This window comes from Melanostigma gelatinosum (genome assembly GCF_949748355.1).
Source record: "Melanostigma gelatinosum genome assembly, chromosome: 8".
Lineage (NCBI taxonomy): Eukaryota > Metazoa > Chordata > Actinopteri > Perciformes > Zoarcidae > Melanostigma > Melanostigma gelatinosum.
In genome coordinates this window covers 22,633,954-22,653,671 of record NC_136641.1, presented here as the reverse complement: position 1 = coordinate 22,653,671, position 19,718 = coordinate 22,633,954, and the positions used below count along the sequence as shown (strand labels likewise).

At 47.3% G+C, this 19,718-nt stretch overlaps 1 protein-coding gene across 5 annotated transcripts in view; it reads right to left on the bottom strand.

Annotated features, from left to right (window-relative positions):
* Positions 1 to 19,718, bottom strand: part of LOC306781153 (ankyrin repeat and SAM domain-containing protein 1A) — a 51,018-nt gene that overhangs the window by 8,370 nt on the left and 22,930 nt on the right. For 3 of the 5 annotated variants that reach the window (XM_079273875.1, XM_079273872.1, XM_079273873.1), the window contains exons 14-17: positions 16,518 to 17,011; positions 8,954 to 9,007; positions 7,540 to 7,609; positions 4,928 to 5,040 (exon numbers count right to left, since the gene is read on the bottom strand). In XM_079273875.1, the coding sequence (XP_079130001.1) occupies positions 4,928 to 5,040; positions 7,540 to 7,609; positions 8,954 to 9,007; positions 16,518 to 17,011 (731 nt within the window). The remainder of the gene's footprint in view (positions 1 to 4,927; positions 5,041 to 7,539; positions 7,610 to 8,953; positions 9,008 to 16,517; positions 17,012 to 19,718) is intronic. The other 2 variants (XM_079273874.1, XM_079273876.1) reach the window with 1 other exon arrangement.

Here is a 19,718-nt window from a genome sequence, read left to right as displayed (position 1 = left end):
GTCAGTCAGAAGTCCATCTTGTTGACCGTGTTACTTCAGAAGAAGGTCAGCAGCTAAATCTATGTGGGACATGTGTCTGACTCCTCAACATGAACCTCAAGTTAATCCTATGGCGCTCACTTCTGCACACACACACACACACAGGGGAGGAGAGGGGAGGAGAGGGGAGAAGAGGGGACAAATAGAAAGGACAGGGAGATAGAGATAAAGACAGATGGACAGACCAAAAAGACAGAGACAGACAGAGACGAGAACAGACGGACAGAAAGGCAGACAAAGAAAGAAAACAGGCAGAGAGACAGTAAGAAGACAGCGAGAGAAAGAAAGAAAGATAGAATGAACAATGAGTGCACGAGCTCTCACAGGAAGTGATGTCGGTCATGTACGGTGAGGCGCGGCCCTCGTTACAGTCGGAGCTCATATTGAGCACAAGACATGGTGACGCATCTCTTTTGCTTTCTTAACAGCTCGCACTAAACGGACAACTTAAAGCCCATTATCTCTGAGCAGCAACACGCCGACCGCTGCCTCTCCGGCTGCGGATTGAAACTATTCGGGGAGCCGGATGGATAACAGCGCTTTCACGTTGCATGGATCATTGCATTCCTGTCCCGCTGGAGATGAACTGATGAATGACTCTGTGGAGGAAATACAGCTCGAACAGACTGAATCTACAGTCTTTGCTCCCCATTCCCCTGGGCTGTGTTGTGCTCTCTCTGCTGTGAAGGAGAAGCCTTTTAATGGAGCTCGTGTTCCGCTTTAGGCTTCGTTGCACCCAAAGTGTTTTTAAGAAGCAGTTCATGATGTCCATCACTGGGGTAAGCACAGGAGGAACACGCTTAAATAACAGGCCTTTTTTCAAATATTAAAGCTTGTCAATGTTGTCAATCACCAATTATTTGAATAATTGATTTACTGTTTCAGGCTTTTGTAAAGCAAAACAATGCAAAATATTTGCTAACTGACGGCATTTTCTCTGTTTTGGTTTTGGTCTGATGAAAAAAAATGCTTTTTAAGACGTCACCTTGGGTTCAGGGAGATTATCCCGATACATTTTTAAGACATAACAAATAATTGACGGATGAATCTTCAGCGGCAGCCCTAACAAACAGTCAGTGTTGGAAGTTAAGCTGATTTGTAGGATCTCAATCCACATCAGGGCTGAAAAGATGAGTCGATAAATCCTCGATCTGCAAATATTGTTCTGTCAGCATCTTTTCAAGCAAAAAATGTCCGACGGTATCTAGTGTCAGCTCCTACAGTGTGAGAATGTGTTTTTCTTTAAGTCTTACATGGTAGGAAACCGAATATCCTTCGGTTTTGGACTGTTGGCCAAAACAAAACAAAAAGGATAAAATATACATTTTTCTCCCTGAACTAAGTCTCTGAATTTAAACCCTCAGATTGTGAAAGATACTTGAAAGGGATCTTCTCTAAATAAGACTCACACAACATAAACATTACATTCACCTCTGCTGGATCTCGATCAGCCATTTGTCCCCACACAGAGACTCTGAGAACACAAACAGCGTGACTTGAGAGACGCGGTGCGGCTGACTCATGTGGTTCCACTTTATCTCAGCAGGTGTAAGCTGACTTCAGCACAACTTGGAGGGAAATAATAGATGAGGAGTAACGTGAGCTCGTTGGTTTCGGCCCATCCATCTCTCTGCTTTCCCCCCTTTCCTCTCATTAACATGCTGCTCTCTCCTCGGCCCGTCCGGAGAGCAGCCACTGCGGTCCCTCCGGGTTTTGAAAGCACTCTGAATTCAGGCCGGGGCCTCGAGGGCACGGATCACTCATTCTGTCAATCTAAAGGACGGCTGCCCAACAGCACTCAAGTCACAGTTTCTCGTAAGAACGCACGGGCCGTGGTTTCAAATTAGCCGCGTACTCCATCTAATTCCTGCACAAATGTTTCTCAAACGGGCAACAATTCATCACGGCCATTACCCCAACAGCAACATCAATGGATCCATCCCCAATCCGTGAGCCTCGAATGCATGAAGCCATTTCAGAATTTCCAATTTGTCTGCAGGCTTCGGTGGCATTGACTCTCTCTGCCAAAAGCGTTTGGCGTTCATTCAACGGCAGGAAACAACAATGGAGGACAGAAAGAAGGGAGGAGACCCAGATGAATTGAGCTCGCACAGAAATGCAAACAGATGTTTTGTCTTCTGATGTTTCTCTCACCATCGTGCAACTTTGAGATCAAACCAAAGTCTTCCTGAAGACGTTCTTGTTTCTGGTACGCGCCGAGTCACTTCCATTAACTTGAGGCGTTAAAGTCAATTTGTTCTTCTCGAGGCGTCGCCGTGAATATTTGCTTCAAAACAAAGTGAATTCCCTCCAGAAGTGCAGCGGTGACACGGCTGCCTGGAATTGCAAACTAAGTTGGAGCTCTCTGCTGGCTGAAGACACCAGCAGCTCAGACGGAGAGGAAAAGTAGCCGATTCGTCTCAACGGGCTTCTGCTCGTCAGGAGCACCGGGGGTTAGAGAGCAGCACGGCCGCGCGGCGCTCGTTTCATCGCTGCATTCGCTCCATCGAGTGCATAAAAAGCATCTAATTGCTTTCAGACGAGGCTCGTCTTTGCTTCGGTGCTCGAACACAACGCAATCGCTGCTGTTATTGATCCACTTCTGGAGCGATCCTGCAGGATGGACAGAGATCACAGCGGCCTGACTGGCAGAGTGAACACTGTTCAATTAGTGATCTCAACCACTGCTTTTCAACAGCGTTCGTACCAGGGGAGGATTAAAAGAAGCCTACAGAGTCTGGCACAGCGTGCTTAGAGCTGATACACTGGATCAGTTTAGTCATTTTACTAAAAATAGATTTGTTCCACACAAATGCAGACTGGTGTCAATAATGGTGCCGCAAGGTGCTCAACAGCAAATAAATCAATATTTATATCTACGAATGAAGAAATACATTGTTAATTGTTTTTAAGTTATTAAAACTGAACCTCATTATTATGAAACGTTATCATCAATATCGTACAAAATATGATGAAATAGAAAAATAACTTTTCTTCAATTACTTTACAAATAATCGGTTCATTTATATACTGTTTATACACTGTTTATTAATGCAAATCATTACTTATTTATGTAATATTGAACATTGCAGCGTTCCGTGACTCAAGTCTGGTACTACTAATGAAATTAGACCAAACATCTGGTAACCTGTTCCTGTTCTTTCCCCTCGAATGCACGAGAGCACATTTAACACAGGAAAGTTGAGCAAAGACGAGGTGACTCATTTCCAAATGAGATCAATTTGCGATTCTTAAAAAAGGTCAACATCCACCGAGAGAAGGACACGCTGAATAAAGACGACGGCTTTTATTCTCAATCCTCCAGCGATTTCAGAAAGCCAGGTGGTCTGAAAGCTGCGTTTAAAGATAGCAAAATTGCCGTCTCTCCTCTTTGACAAAAAAAAAGAAAGGAAAGAAAGGAGTGCCAAGAGCCGAGAGCGGTGCGAGTGTGAAAGACTGAAAGACAGTCGGAAGATTAAAGCTCCAGAGCAACGTCAGAGGCTTCAGCACAGAATTAAACATGGTGTTGATGACACCGGGTGAGGAGAGAGGCAGATACACGGGAAACGCTCCACTCTCAGGTTATGTAAAGCATTTTAAATAGTATTCATGCAAATATCAGGAAATACGGATTTCATACAGACACAGCTTAAACATTGACATTTATTTTGGTATTTCAAGTTCTATTAAAGTTTCTGGCTTTATAAGGACAACCATTAAACCAGTAAAAGGGTGAGAGAGACTAAATCTGCTCTCTGGAGAAGGTAGGTGATGATGTTTCATTTCGATATGTTTAATTTCGTTCACTTTGTCTCAAATGCCTGAAAAAGAAAGCAAGATGGAGTCTGCATCACAGTGGAGTCTTGTAAGCACATCTAGGCTGGAGATAGAATAAGTCGCATAAGACAATAACAAAACATTGTCATACAGTTGTACATGTGAATCCCCATGTGCTGAGACTCGCGGTCTGCATTGTGTGTGGATGGGATAAGAAAACACATGTACGATGTATGACAGGCCTGATGGAGGAGGAAAGAGGTTTCATCTCCACGCACGTGACGGCCGTCTCATTTCCAGCATGCCCAGCGGCTCAGCCTACCAGCTGGGTCTCCTCATTCTCTCCCCCATCAGTCCTCATTATGGACACCAGGCAACAGGGCAGACTCATAGCGCCGTCGCACGCTGCTATAATCAGCTTGGCAAACAGCGTCCCGTCGCTCACCAGAGACGCTCCTCCATTGTGGCCGGGCATCGGCTTCCTCTCGGGCAGCCGGCCCACTGACTGTAAGTGAGAGGCCACGGCAGCGGCCTCCTGAGATGGAGACAGACTGTCTGAGAGTGCAGCGCAAACCTGATTCAACGCGCAGACGGGCGTAATGGCATCGAAGTTGCCGTGAAACTAAATATTTGACAGCGCAGGGCAAACTGCTTATTATCTGGTTGGATGGGCGTGTAAATATAGCGAACAGCAATAAACGCCTGAGAGGGAAAGTTCTGTCGTCAAATTATACTCTGAATATTGTGAGGTATTGAATTATGTGCTGAATCCACCCAGAATAAACAGTTCCTGTAATAACATCGTGCAGCTGCTGGTAAAAACAAGATGAAAAGAAAGTCAGACGGGAGGGGTCGTTACAGGATTTCAGCTAATTGAACTTCAGACGAAGCTAATGGGATCATCTCATCTCACAGCAGCAGTAATGGAGGGTGGCGTCATTTGGATTTATGCACAAAGACACGTGGAGTTAAGTAGGAGGAAGCGGTGAGAGACAAGAGGGGAAAAAAAAAAAAGATTGTAAAAGTGAGGAGGATGATGGAGAAAGTAAGTGAACAGTCAAGACCATTAAGGTCAATTCGGAACAGAACAAAAGCGAAGCGGGGAGCTCACCATGTAGTGCAGGTCGTCGAACCCGTTCAGGAGGAGTTTGCTCTCGTACTGCGGCAGCCCCACGTGCTCCAGCCAGTCTCCCACGGGCTGGTCCAGCAGCCGGCCCGCCGCACCTGCTGACAGGGGGAAGCGCTTCAGGAGGGAGAAACCTTTCAGCCGGTAGCAGCGGCACTCCGAGGACGAGACGCGACATTGCCACATCATTCTCGGCCAGCAGAGCCGAGCGCACCAGCAGCAGGAAGGCGGGGGAGACAGTGTCCTCTGAGGACAGGGCGTCGGCTCCCGCGGGGCAGCGGGGGCCGGACCACAGTCGCCCAAGATGGCTTTAAAGTACCCCTGATCTCAGGGGGGGGCGAAGGAGATGATGGAGGGCTGTGAGCTGGTGGACTACCAGCTCATAAAACAGCTATGACAGTCAGTCAGGAAGGTGATAAAAAACACATTTACAGTCAACAAGACGCTGCCTCACTTCACTGCTGCAAACGTAACGATAAAGTTCATATCCAACTGGGAAAAAAGTCTAAATGTCCCATGTCAGGTGGAAGCATTTTCTGCCCAGAAATAAAAGCGTGCAGCTGATTTCATGAAGCTCTAGTTTTGGAATGAAGAGAAACTCAGAGGGAGGTAAACACCTCACTCAAGGGGGAAGGGACAGTTTTTCAGCCGCATGGAAAGTTTATTTTGGAAACTTGGCGTCAAGAAGCAGAAGACAGTTAATTAGCCTGAACTGTACAAGGACTGATGACGGCCTCTTCTCATCTACGATTTCACTCACTTTCAAAGCAAAAAACACATTTTACATCAGTTAATACACACTTCAATTCCCTTAACTCTTAACTTCACAATCGCATCTCAACCACAGCTAAAAGTTAACATCATTTCCCTGCTAATAGAAAAGAGATTCGTCCTACCTTGTGCAGCACAACACATTAACAGAGCTGACAACTTACAATAAATGTGCAAAATGCACATTTTAAAGCTTCTCTTTCAATGCTTTCGATGCTCTCATCATCTATTCAACCTGGTGCAAAAGCAATCCTGTTTCAGAGGAGATTCCCACGTCATGAATCCCATTCTGGTCGCACCAGAAACATGGAAACGTGTCAAAAAAAGAGAAAGAAAATCCAATCAAGGATCCAATACTTCAAATAGCGGTTAAGTAACGGCTCGACCCCCCTTCCCCCCCAAGAATGAACTCCTGCAGACAAGAGAGTGCTAAAACTGTCTCTCCTCAGTCTGGCACAGTCTTTGAGATGCGGTCAAGTCCACTTCTGTAAAAAAAACAAAAACCCGTCTGTCGTCCCCTCTGGGCCGAGGAGCGTAGAGGACCAGCTGGTCCTACCGATGGCGAGGTGGCGTCCTTCTATTGTCCTGACTGTTCACAGTTCTCCTGCCTGCAATTCCTCTCTCCTCCCTTACTCCCTCACTCTCTCTCCCCTCATGGCTTCCCAACCCCTCCCTCCCACTCTCTCTCTCTCTCTCTCTCTCTCTCTCTCAAACACTGCAGGTGGCTGCTCTGTGTCAGTGCACGCTACCGCTACAGACCCCCCCCCCCCCCTCATTACTTGCAGTCGCTCTTTCACATCAGTCCCTTTCTTATTCTCACACTCGTTAGGCTTCCTTCACCCTCCTCCGCCATCTCTTTCTCCCTGATGTAGAAGTAAAGTCTGCAGGCCCCGAGACAATCAGCGAGAGACGTCGCTGCTCTCCAGTCAACACAGAGACGAGACAAACACTGCTGAATCGGAGTGTGTGTGTGTGTGTGTGTGGGGGGGGGGAATGCATCAAAACAGCTCGTCCCCTGACGGCCTCGTGACAGCAGCTTCAGCGAGACGGAGCTGTGGACACGGCAGCGCTCAGATCGAGGCTCACATGAATGCAGGGGGGTGAATCCAGACCAGACGGATACCAGCGAGTGATGGGGCGCCAGCTACTCCACTGCAGTGGTCTCAGCTTTCCTCACGTCCCCTGACATGCGTACTGGTTAATATTTAAACAGCTCACTCCAGTGCAGGGCATAACAAACAGGAGGGCTACAACGAGAGGACACACGAGTTTGTGTTGAAACGTATTAAGACGTGGCTGAGGCGGAGTTTGAACTCGAGGTGAATGATGGAGAGGGCGACGCGAAAGCCGACGGGAAAAAAGTCAATTGTTTGGGTTTACGGAGACAGTCACCATCCATCAAACCTGACGAGTAACAGGTACGGAATCCTGAACACCAAGGTATCTGTTGACAGGATGAAAAGATCGATCTAGGAAAGTGTCTCTCGGGCACTTTTAGGGCTCAGCACTAAAAAGCAAACTGGTTTGTGTCACACGCATGAGAACGACCACCGCCTCGAAATAAGAACACGCGGACAGGAAAAGCTCCTCCGACGTGTTTTCTTACCTTTCTCCGAGGCTGCTAATGTCGATTCACATCTGCTCCATCGAAACAGACCAACTGTCTCCCGCCATCATACTACTCTACCCGATTCTCTGACTCTCAGCTCTCATCTGTGATTCATTTTTGAATTTGAAATAACAATAAAAAAAACACCATTTTTAAGTCTTGAACTCTAAATTCACATTTCACAGCATGAGAAAAGGCAATGATGGTCACACTCTACCTGGTGTCGCATATTGCTGATCTCTGGAGAAATCGATGCCGGCGCCAATCAGCGTCATGATCTTCTCGATCTGAGGACAGGAGCAGAAGAGGGAGACACAGTAAGGAGCCGGAGGAGCCATCGTGAGTTTAGCCTCCACCTCTCACCAGCAGAAACACTCCCCAAGCCTGAAACAATAAACCACCAATTGCTACAGTCACCCTGCAAAAAAAAAGGAACCGACAGAGTTGAGGGAAACCTGAAGCGAGAGAGGAGTCGGTCACAGTGGTTTTATGGAGACACGTAAATCAAGATTTCGAAGGGCATCTTAAGCAACTGCGCCACGGTTGATTGCCTTTAGATCTCATTTACGGACTCGGTCATGTCTATTGGCTCTAGACTGGAGGCGTCTGCGTCTCATCAGCTGCCTGCGGCCAAAACTGATTGCCAGAAACAATCACATCAATGATCACAAAGCAAAGGTTTGACGGCAATCGAGCAAAGAAAGAGAAGACGGTGTGCGAGGTTAAGAAAGTGATGCAGAAGCAGTGTCAGGTGATTCATGCTCGTCATCAGTTCATTAAGCTCCGAAAAGAATCCTCAAATTATGTGTCATGATGTTTGTTCCAAATCCGGTGACACAGAAGGAGTTAAACACAGGGAGAGATTGGGACGAAAGAGAATCAAAGAAGCAAAGACTTCCGTGTTTTCTCCCAATAATTTCACGCATTTTGTAGAGAATGCGTGTGAACGCTACCGAGGTGTTAGCCTCTGATACACGGACACACGCGGTCAGAAAACATCCTTCAAATGCATTCATGAGGGCACTGAGCTGCAACATTACACCTGTCACAGGCTCCCCCTTTCAACCAATCCACATCGGGGAGTGCAGAGAATGGAAAAGGGTCGAGGCCGACAGCGCTGCCGTCACGCCCGGCAGGTGTTTTTATAAAACGGAGTGAATAGCTATCTTTATTCCGACTTTTTAGAAAATGTCTTGGTAGCCGCTGTAAAAGCCCCGAGACAAGATTTTATGTCCCCATCAGTATAATTACACAAAGCAATAAAGTGCCGTCGGGAGACTAAAGTCTACATTTGTCAGGTTGTCATCGTCAATCTGGACGCGGATGTTTAGCAGTGACATGACATCTAGTTGGAAGAGAAACGTCGGAGACAGAAATCTAACTTTGAGGAATGATGCATCATTTAAATGAGCTGCTGTCAGACTGGAGAGCACATTCGAGCTTCTAGACGCAGAAGAAGAAATGAATAATCACTGGGATTATGTCATTCCAAAAGGGTTCACAAAGCCTGAAAAAGGATCCCATCCACCTCTACAAAGAATGCCCCAGAAGAGGACAGAGACAACCCCCCCCCCCCCCCCCCCCCCAAAAAAAGGACCAGGCGATATCTACGTGAAGGATGGACGTCTTACGCTGTCAACGGAATTAGATCTTCGTTGTTTTGTGGTGGGAGAAGTCGTCGGTTTCTGCTAAGAGAGAACTCAGGGTTTTGTTTTGCCTTTTCGTCCGTGCACTCACACACACACACACACACACACACACACACACACACACACACACACACACACACACACACACACACACACACACACACACACACACACACACACACACACACACACACACACACACACACACACACACACACCTTCACCGTGCCGGCTGTGTGAACCACCCAGTTTCATACCAAAATCCCATTAAACCGAATGTAACAGGAGCACACTTTCAAATTGAACACTACATGTTTGGTGCCTGAGTAATGTGCAATGATTAAATCCCTGAAGAATCAAAGGGAGAATCCATCAGATCACACTCCGCACTGCAGTACAATGTATCAATCTTTTACGCTGCCTTCTCGGTTATTTTCATATTCAACATCAATCCTCAGCACATCGGAGGAAAAACAACTTATTTCTAGCGAGGAGAGGAGATGTGTGAGAGGAAGGGCGGTGGGTGGAGCGCATTACAGTGAACCATCTGTCCGACGTTACTCCTCCATACTGTTGATTAGAGTTCAGCATATTGACCAGATTGTTGATTAGCTCGACAAACAGCCTCCGGCTATCAGCGCCACATGTTCCCCCGCATCAGTCAATAAACGGGAAAGATGATGGTGAATTGGCAGCACCTCTCCGACCTGAACAAAGACTCAGATGAGTCAGCAGAAAGAAGCGGCCACCGTTTGTGTCAGCGGTTTTATCGAGAAGAAAACATTCTCCACAAACCTTTGCGGAGTATTCGCTGTTCCTATTGCAGACAATCACAGATAAAGTAAGATGTTTTTGTATCATTTAGTTTTTCCACAGCCAGACTTGTATATTCTCTATGTCTTATACGCAGGTGTAGGACAAACAGGGCCAGACATTGTTCCTCAAATATTAAAGCCAAGTCTCTCCTGTCGTCGGCTGAGTGTGTGGAGTCCTTGTTTGGGATTGTGTAGGAGCCGGAGGTTACCAGCTCTTGCATCTTGCACCCTCCCCCAGCAAATTTGAGGAATTTGCAGAGTTCGATGAGAATAAAATGTAAAACTATTCCTTTAAACCCGCAATAACTGTTTTCTTTGGCCACTTGGAGGCAGCAGAGACAAATTGTGGACACAACATTGACATATCAGCACCTTTTAAATTGATAGGGCAAACAGTTGTATATTTACACATCCAGCAGTTACAGAACAACACTATCATTCATTTTGAATCGTGTTTCTGGACACCTGATGAATCTTAGTCCAATATTTAATCTCCTTGTAGCTCCGGTTTTGGTCTCCACCACCAATAAGGAACTGTGATCTCGCTCTGCCATACAATTCAACTGTCAAGGTTGTTTCTTCAGCTCGCTGGGGACAACACATGTACTGTTAAACACCGAAGCAGAGGTTGTAATATTCTGTCCTCCCCATTGCCATATCTGCAAGGGCCTCAGGGTATCTTTCCGAATGCATCGAGTGCATTTTAAAACACACTCGCACTGCAGGTAAGGTCAGTGTGCCAAGGTTGTTTTTTTAAAATTCAAACTCAAGTATTGATGCAAGAACAAAAACACACACAGCATTCAGTCTTGGTGTATCAGCATGTCCAGTATAATCAAAAAGGGAATACTATCTGCTCCAATGAGATTTAGAAGCAGCTGCCGTGAAAGGCAGGTGTGATGTACTGCTGGAGCTGGGTGAATATATCCTTATCGGGGGACATAGCCCAGTGATTTCCTCAAGGTAAAACACATCCACAACAAGAAAAAGCCATTTGAATTTCATGGTCGAGGGTCTAAGACGCTCGGCGCCTTGAGAATTAATAGAGGAGACGGAGAGGAATGTGTTTTTGTGCCGCGAGATCGAATCAATACAGAGGCCTGAAATGGAGAGGGCGTCCTTTGTGCGAGTGGGGACTCGCTATGGGCGAGGAGAGATACAATGAGGAAGGGTCAGAAGTCAGCGGCGAGGTGGAGGTCAACAGCTGAAGAGCTGGCAGCGATGGGAGACGGTCAGGAGATTAAAGACACACGAACCCATTTATCACGCTTCTCACAGCAAGCCTGCCGCTCCGGGATGACTGAGCAGAATAACTGGGACGCCTGGCAGAGCTTGTTCAGGGGTGAAACAAAGAGAGAGAGAGCGAGAGAGAGAGAGAGAGAGAGAGAGAGAGAGAGCGAGAGAGAGAGAGAGAGAGAGAGAGCGAGAGAGAGAGCGAGAGAGAGAGAGTGCGCCCGGACCACCGGCCTCAAATTGGCGAGCTGGCACCAGAGCAAGGGTTGGATGAAAACTATGGACGAGTGGATGGCATCAAGCGGAACACGAGCACGCCACCGTCTAAAGCAGGTGCCAGCACCTCAATGCCACGGCGGGACAGAGCGCTGTCAGCAGTCCATCAGCATCCTCCCTGAAATAGCCCAATGTCACCTGGTTTTAGGCGCAATGCCCGCTCCACACAACTTTAAAAAACGTTGCAAACTCATCCCCAAAGGATGTGGAAATATATTAACATACATCCTTTGTGGAGGGTAGAACAGACAGGACACCTATTCTCTCACCAGAGCAGAGAAAGACTCAGCAGTGGCTGCATGTCTCAGCCGCCCCCCCCCCCCCCCCCCCCCCACAGCCAAATAAAAGCGACCCCAAATCCACAATGAGTTCATGAACATGGCAACACAAGACGGGAAGGGGGGGAACAAAGGGATGCAGCATGAATTGCTCCGTAGATTTTAAAATGCCACAGAGGATTAACTTTTTCAAGAACACACTCCAAAGTAGCAGGACGTGAGGGAGGGGCTCGAGCTCCCCCCCCCCCCCCTCATTCTATTGTGTTGTATTTAGCACTCAGCGCATACCAATCGAACAGGCTCCACAGGAAATATAGTATCCAAAGAAATGCTAGAAAGCATCAGTTCTTTTCTCTCATTCAATCCATTCGTGGCAGGTCGACACGATGAATGAGCCTCCAGTGGAGCTGCTGCCTGGAAGGGAATCAATACTCACAAAAGCTGGTTTCATAGTGGCAACTGGATCTGCGGAGTACGAATGGAGAACGAAGTTAAGAGTGAAACGGGGCGGTGGATGGCGGCCCTCTCCTGCTGTCTCTGTCTAGAGCTCTCCGTCTCCCTTTCCCTCCTCCCATCTGTGGAGCTCGCTCTGCTGGCCCACACAGTGTGCCCCCTGGATTGTCATCTTCAGTCTGATCCCGAGGACCCAACCACATTAGCATGCGCTTTACACACCAGCACACACACTCACAGAGCTCCGTAAATGGAGAGCTGCATAGGCCAAGACCTCATGCAAGTCAAATCTCCTTGTCTTGAAACCAGAGGCAGTGTATTCGAGGGTGTGTTGCTCATGTGAAGAGAAGCAGGGGGTTGTAAGAACGGGAATATTTAGCAAACTGTGTGTGTGTTCCTCAGGGGGCCCCAAATGCTGCCACACAGCTCAGTATTCCAGAGCAGCCAGTCGCGACCAGCAAGATGGCTGCCGTCTCAGAAAACAGTGTGGATGGAGCAGTGTGGGCCGAGGGGAGCGCGAGAGAGAACAGAGAACGGGAGCACACTCCCAACATCATCAAAGAGAGTGCAGGCTAGGTTACGCCCGATCAAACTACGTTCCGCACACACTCCTCTCATATGCTATGCACTTTACATCGGCAGCGTGACTATTTCCATTTCAAGTGCAAACAGGCTTTTTTTCCCAGAAAGGGAGAAGAAAGGTTCCCGGCCGCTTTGCCTTTAGCTTTCAGCAAAGAACTCCACGGCATCTGAATCGCTATTCAAGTGAGAAAAAGGGCAGGCCTCCGAGTTCATTAACATGAACTAAAGCTCGGAAATAGGACAAAAGACATTGCCCTTTCAAAAGCGCGACCATCAGACTGCCAACCGAGGCTTCAACTGAATCTAAAAGTATCTCATCTCACTTGAGAAATATACAATCACTGCCATTAGAAACGGTGGAGTTGCTGCTGCAGCCGGCCTCTTTACAACATCCTTCTGGAGGCGGTGGGGCTTGCAGTTTGCACATTGCATCTCGGGGGTTTGCACATTACAAATTCATCCTCGCTGCATTGCATGAATGTGAGATCCATTGGTGTAGCTGACAGGCTGCGTCAGCACACAAATATAGCCAATACACGGCCTGTATCTCATGTACATACTGTACATGAGATCCACCAGAGGCACGATATATATTCTGTGCTGACACGGTGAACTGCATTGTTAGCATTGTTTTTATCCAAAAACATTTTATTTTGTGTCTGGCAGAGTGGAGGGCAGATAAAATGCAGTCCCCGGTATGAATGAATAATTAAGGATGAATTGTGATGCTCATTGCCAGCAGCCTACTTTAGGATTTCAAATGAGCTTTTAGGCAATTCAGATGAACTTAAAGCATGGCCAGTTCACTCAGCAACACACACTAGTCATGGAGCCGGCGGCTAATGAGGCCATAGCCTGAAGTGCATCTCTTTCCCACTGATTAGATCTCATCTTCAGTTAGAAGCCAACAACACAACCTGCTCTCCTGCCACATGGGAGGCTGGTTGTGCCAGAGGGGACAGCGATACCTTCTGGTTTGCTTCCTCCTCTTCCGCCTTTCTCCGTTTCAAACCAGATCAATTCTCAACTCGGTATAGAAGACGACACGAGAGCCCCCGGGAAGAGCAGCAGTCTGCGATAACAACCACGTAATGTCATGCCCGCCTTAATCCCGTCATGTTGTCTGAGACCACGTCCCGAGCGAGGAGGCGAGGCGTTCGACTAACTGGGTAATTACACTGCGCAGTGCCCCGTCTGTGACCACAACGTTTGAAACGGGAATTACAAGATTCTAGCACACAAAATCTTCCCCTTTTATTGACCTCATTACTCAACCGGACCACAATGCTGTGCAGAGGGATGACGAGATCTCTGGATCAGTGTCAATACTTCCCTCTATGTCTCCATTACAGTATTACAAGTGAACGTTTGACTTTTGAAATAAGCAATGCGTCATAAAAGATATTAAAATAACACCACGCTTTGGTACATTTTGATTGGAAGTTGCTATTATTTGTGATGGACCAATAAATCAACCGGGCCGGCATCAGCTAATTGCAGATATGTCATATCTGTGTATAAATATCAGCAAAGAAGTACCAAACTAGGTTTGGGGGACAGTGGCACCATTCCATAGTTTGTCCACCAGAGAGCACTGAGAAGTTGGTTTCATTAAAACAACCCTCTGAGTATTTAACTTCCTCACAAAGGGTCCGTCTCAAGAATGTTTGTTTACGTACTGTTTATGTAAAATAAATGTATAACACTGAGTTCTATACACAGACATAGCACAGAGTAGTCGATACTAAAGCCTGAAGCATAAAGGTTTTTTTAAGGCCGATATGATGAAATATAAATAACATAAATGAACATTTACAGCTGGAAAATAAACATTGACATTTCTGTACTTCGTTTTCTTCGTGTATTTCCTGTGATGTACAAATATAACTGCAATGGGCTGATATGAGCTGATATATCTGTCTGACTTATCCAATAAGAATGAGCGCACAGGTTAAAAACCATGGCGTGGCGTCGCACACTGAAACAAGTTCTTTACTGTGGAGCTCACTGGCTGCATACAGAGAAGGTCTGAAGGTCGGTTTTTGTGAGCAACCTCAGTTAAATGCAGCTTCAATTTCCCGTGAGTGTTTCCTTGGCAGGCTTTGACAAAACAATAAACTAATTGTGCTGTCCGGCAACGCTGAAGGAGATCGAGAGGAAAACCTTCCTGGCGGCTGCTCACACCTATAAAATCCCAAAGACAAGGTTGCTCCGACTGTGCACGAGGATTAATGCGTCGCGCTGCCGAGGCCTTGTGCTTTGCCTTCAGGCTGGAGAAGTGTGTTGAACTTTGCCGAGCTTCTGTAAGAGGCCTTGTATACTTGTATCTCTGCACCCCCGCAGTCTAATAAAGTGGGATGAGTCAACAACCCGGAGCAGCCGAGATATCGACCTCAGAGCCGCCATTCATCTCAGCTCGCTGGTGCTGTTCTGGTGGGCCCGTGTAAAGGAGCACTACAGGCAGCAATTCGATCTCACCGCAGAGAGAAAGCATGAGCGGTGCTATCTGAGCCCGACGAATTTGCTCAAGATGGTCTGGCATCATGAAATGCATCGTGTAAGACCATCTCTGGCGGATCGGGCTGCACCGCGGTACAGCAGCGTAGACGAGCGATGTCAGAGAGATCCGGCAGCAGAGCGGGATGCAAACAACGTGAGGGAGCGCCGCTGAGAGGATCGCTTTAACCGACACTTAATTCAGAGGCTTGGAGGATATCATCAATCCGACTGACAATAAGAGGATTGTTGCAGGGAAAATGGTGAAAGAGCGTCGTCATGTTTAGCGTACATGCCGCTGCTCATTCATTGTTACATAGGCTCTAATCTCACAGTCCATACATATGGACATACTGTGTGTGTGTGTGTGTTGTGTTTGTTTGCACGATGGGCTGCCTCTACAGAGACTCGAGGAGCTTTCTGAAGCCTTAGCGAGAGAAGGAGACACGAGCTGAAGCGTGAAGGTTCTCTCTGAATCTCCATGTCCAAATCTCGGTCTCTTCTTTTACTCTCTCAGCTCCTCGGCTGTATTATCTCCGTCTCCTCTAATCTCCTCTCTCTGGGGCTCGACTCGGCTCTCTATCTTCATCCCAGACAAAGTGCTGAATGGAGGAGTGTATTTCGTTGAAGCATCCACCGATAACAACAAACAAGATGGGATTCAGCAAATAAAGACACACAATTTTAAGGCCAAGTCAAATCATTTTTGGGTACACAAAATGATCTGTGCTTATCGAAAGGCCGTCACTATCCGCATGCACAAACACGATTTTATTATTGCTGTTTGCTGAAGGTTTGAGTGCAAAACAAGGTCGAGCTGAACTTGCACAGCGTCCCCCCTGAAGACAACAGGTGGCTTTGAGTAAACAGAAGCCTCTGTGGAAGTTCACGTCAGTCAACGGGGCTGTTTACAGTTGGTCCTCTGGTTTTCATTCCATCCGTTCTGTAGTTGTGGACAAATGTCATGTGGCGGCAGCACGAGCACAAGCTAACTTAAGCCGAACAAGCGGGGCTTTGTAGAGGGAAAATAAAGGACATACTGTGCCACAAGAGGCAAAATGCTCATTCAACTTCTGTATATTTGGATTCATTCTTTCAATTTACAGTTGAAATAAGAGATTTGTTCTTATTACAATCTGCGTCTATGACTTGGTGTGTTGTTATTGTGTGCAAGCGCTCCACATGATTAACGCTTTGCTTCATAGAGCTTCTCACGATGACTTTTTACTTGTCACTAAATTCAGTTTCAGAATATTTTTACACGTGTTTTGCATGTTAGGCTCCTACCTGGTGTGAAGGGTTTTTAGATAGTTTTATCTGATAGTTTGGTTTTTGATGAAACCTTCAACATTAGTCAATGTATGCTGTTCTTTGATTATTATGGGCAACGGAACCAAACGGTGCAACACTTACCTCGTCCCATTCTGAGGTGAAAGAAGGCGATTTCTCGAGCCTCTTCTTGCCAGTGCTACAGTTAGAAACAGACTCGCTACGGTTCCCCAATCCTCCGTCCTCCTCATTAGGGGGTGACACCAGCAGGTCGGAGTCAGACTTGGAGAGGCTGCGTGCCAGCTTCAGGTCCCCAGGAGGGCGCATCCTTACGGCGGACCCTGCCCCAGCCCCGAAGTCCCTGGGCTCCTTATTCACAGTTGCATAAATTGCTTTGGGATCACAGTCCGTCAGGATGGCGGCCATACTGGGGCGGCTAGGCGGCGTTGCGGCTGCTGCTACTTCCTCTTTTGCTTTGGCAGGTTTTCTTGGTTCTGGCTGGCTCTGGTTGGATGGCACAACACCTGGAAGCCTGAAGGGGTCCTCGCAGCTGTCGAAGACAGGGGAGGATCCGTGCAGGAGGCCAGTGAACTGCTCCGGGACACCTGCTTCCTGATCCTCGCCGAGCTGGGAGTTATCTAGAGAAAGAGAAAAAGAAGTCAGTGTAGAAAGAGAGCAGATTGTGAGGGCTGGAAAGAGCACCTCTGACTGAGGGGCAGATCTTTAGAGCAGGGCTAATAAGAAACCGCCCACACAAGCCCAGAAACAGATCTGTAATTGTTTCCTACCCGGAGTGACGGAGAGAAAAAGAGGAGAGATGGAGCGAGGGGAAGGCGTATGTTGGCCGGAGTTATAACAGAATTCTTAACCCAGCGTGACGATGATCTGCTGGTGCCTCACTGACTGCATGCTGTCACGGGGAACTGAAGCCAGTCATCTTGGTGACGAGCCTTACCTCACAGGCCCTCTTGCCTGCTAAGTCCATTTCCTCCAAAATGACACAGCACTAAGAATTCCCCCCCCCCCCCCCAGGCTACTGACTAAACTCGCACGGGACACAACAAACACGCCGGATTGTGAAACAGAAAATGAACAAGAAGACTCTGGAATATCGCAGAGGGGAGTAAAACTTACGTCGGCTTCTTTCTCCAACGAAAGCAGCTCCTCAGTGAGCAATTAAAAACAATTCGATTTTCCTCCTCCCTCTCCCTGAGGAATTACTGCCACCGAAGCCTCTTTTCCACAATCAAATCAGCCATCGGGATGACAGTGATGCGGGTTGTTGTCTGCCGTGTGACCAGCAGCCCTCTGTGTTTTCTGGTTCTAATTCTAGCCCTTAATGGTGGCTCAGGAATGGAAATTTGAATCGGCCCTATCCTCCAACAGCCAGACTCCAGATAATTAGCCCTGTGACACATGGTGAAGGTGTGTGTGTGTGTGTGTGTCTGTGTGTGTGTGTGTGTGTGTGGGTGGGTGGGTACTTGTGTGGGCCGTCCCCGACAGGGTGACAGGGTCACGGTGTTCGGTGACAGCGAATCTGGGACAGTGCCACCACAGGGAAAGAAGTGACCTGTTGCAACACTTTGTTTGTCCTTCACAGACGAGTTTCAGCGAACAGTTTGCGGCTCGCAAACCTGCCGTTCAAAGACTGAAAACATCAAAAGAGCCGGCTGTGAAGACGCCATATCTGCAGTACACGCAGGGCTCTACCGGTCGACACGCAAACTTCACAAAACTGCCCCATTACCGTTTCAGGGTCCATTTGCAGTGCCAGGGAATGTGCCAAACAACGCCCTGAACTCCGCTTTTCACAAGTTTCTAAACACTTAAACATCTCGGGAACGTGTGTGTGTGTGTGTTATAAGGAGTAAGTGAGTGTACTGCGTGCATATGTCAGGACCACAGCCAAACTCCCACCCTCTCCTTGGCAGCTGGGGAGTGTGAACGCCCTATGAGCACATCAATGTGGCTCCAACAACCTCACACGGCGTTAACCATTGCAGAGACCCCCCTCGCTCTCTGCTCATACACTTGTATGGTGGAAAACGTGTACAGACGCAATCTGATGTTGCTGCAACTCCTACAGATAGGTGATGTCACCGCAAGAGGTGTTTCATTTGGCAACGGCGGGACGGTCATGAGTGTCTTACTCATGATGTCATGTTTGTTTTGCAGACACTGCAGTGGCGGTGCTGTCGATCCACCAGCTACACTGGTCCAAAGTCAATGCGTTCTCCGCCTGTGGAACCTCTGCTCTGTTGTTTTTGTAGATTCAAAGAGATTTTTAACTTTGGGTCTCATTACTGCAGCAAGTCAATAAGGAACTGAAGGCCTTTTTGGACATTTACAGTAAAGCGAGAAAGGAAATACCTCTATGGACAGTGCCGGTTAATAAACAACAAATGTTCATCTGTCACATATCCATGAGGTAAAAATCTCCCAAAAAACATGTAAAAGGCACCAAACACATGAGTGGAACTAAAATAACAAACAAGCAAACGATGGTTCGAAAAGGGACAGTTCATCCCAGATGAGTGCAATTTATGAATCTAGATTGTTTTGGAGATATCAGCAGGAGAGATGTCTGCCTTCTCGCCAAGATAAAGAGTGTATGTGGCACTCAAAGCACCAATAAAACATTTGTTTGAAAGGGACTTACCGGGTCATGATTTCTGGAAAAAGAGATGTTGCGTTTGTGGAATGAATTGTTTTAAACAGCACTTCATGTACGAGGAAAAATATGCATTTGTGATTTTGGGGTGAACTGTCCCTTTAAATTGATACATTTGGTGAAATATGTGGTTTAGTTGCCAAACAGGTGCGTTCCATCTTCAGCCTCTCTGCAGCCATCTGTGGCATCGCAGCTCATAACAGCAATTGGTACGTTTCTGAATCAGCCATTCAAAGCTTTGCATGAACCATTCAGTGCTTCATTGGCATGAGAGGGAACCAGTTCATGGTGGTAATCAATTAAATGGTCCATGGGAGCATTATCTAGTGTGCAGACTCTATTTTTCCCGTATTTATCGTCTGGATGGGAGTGCGCTTGTTTATGGGAGGGAACTGAAACTGTAAAAGCTGCACATCCAGTGTGAACAAAAGAAGGCATGGCTGTAAAAACTGAATGAGCAGAGTAAGGATAGATCTGATTCTTCACCATCGCTGTTCACAGAAACCACACTTTTGTTGTCGGATGTCACCACTTTTGAGAAATATCCCCTGGACACCGTATAAAACCCGACACAGAGGTGGAAATCTGTTGGGAAACACTATGTTCCTGCTGAGAACAGCACATGTGACGGATGATTAACACGCCGGTATCGCTGACCGTGCATATCTCCTCCA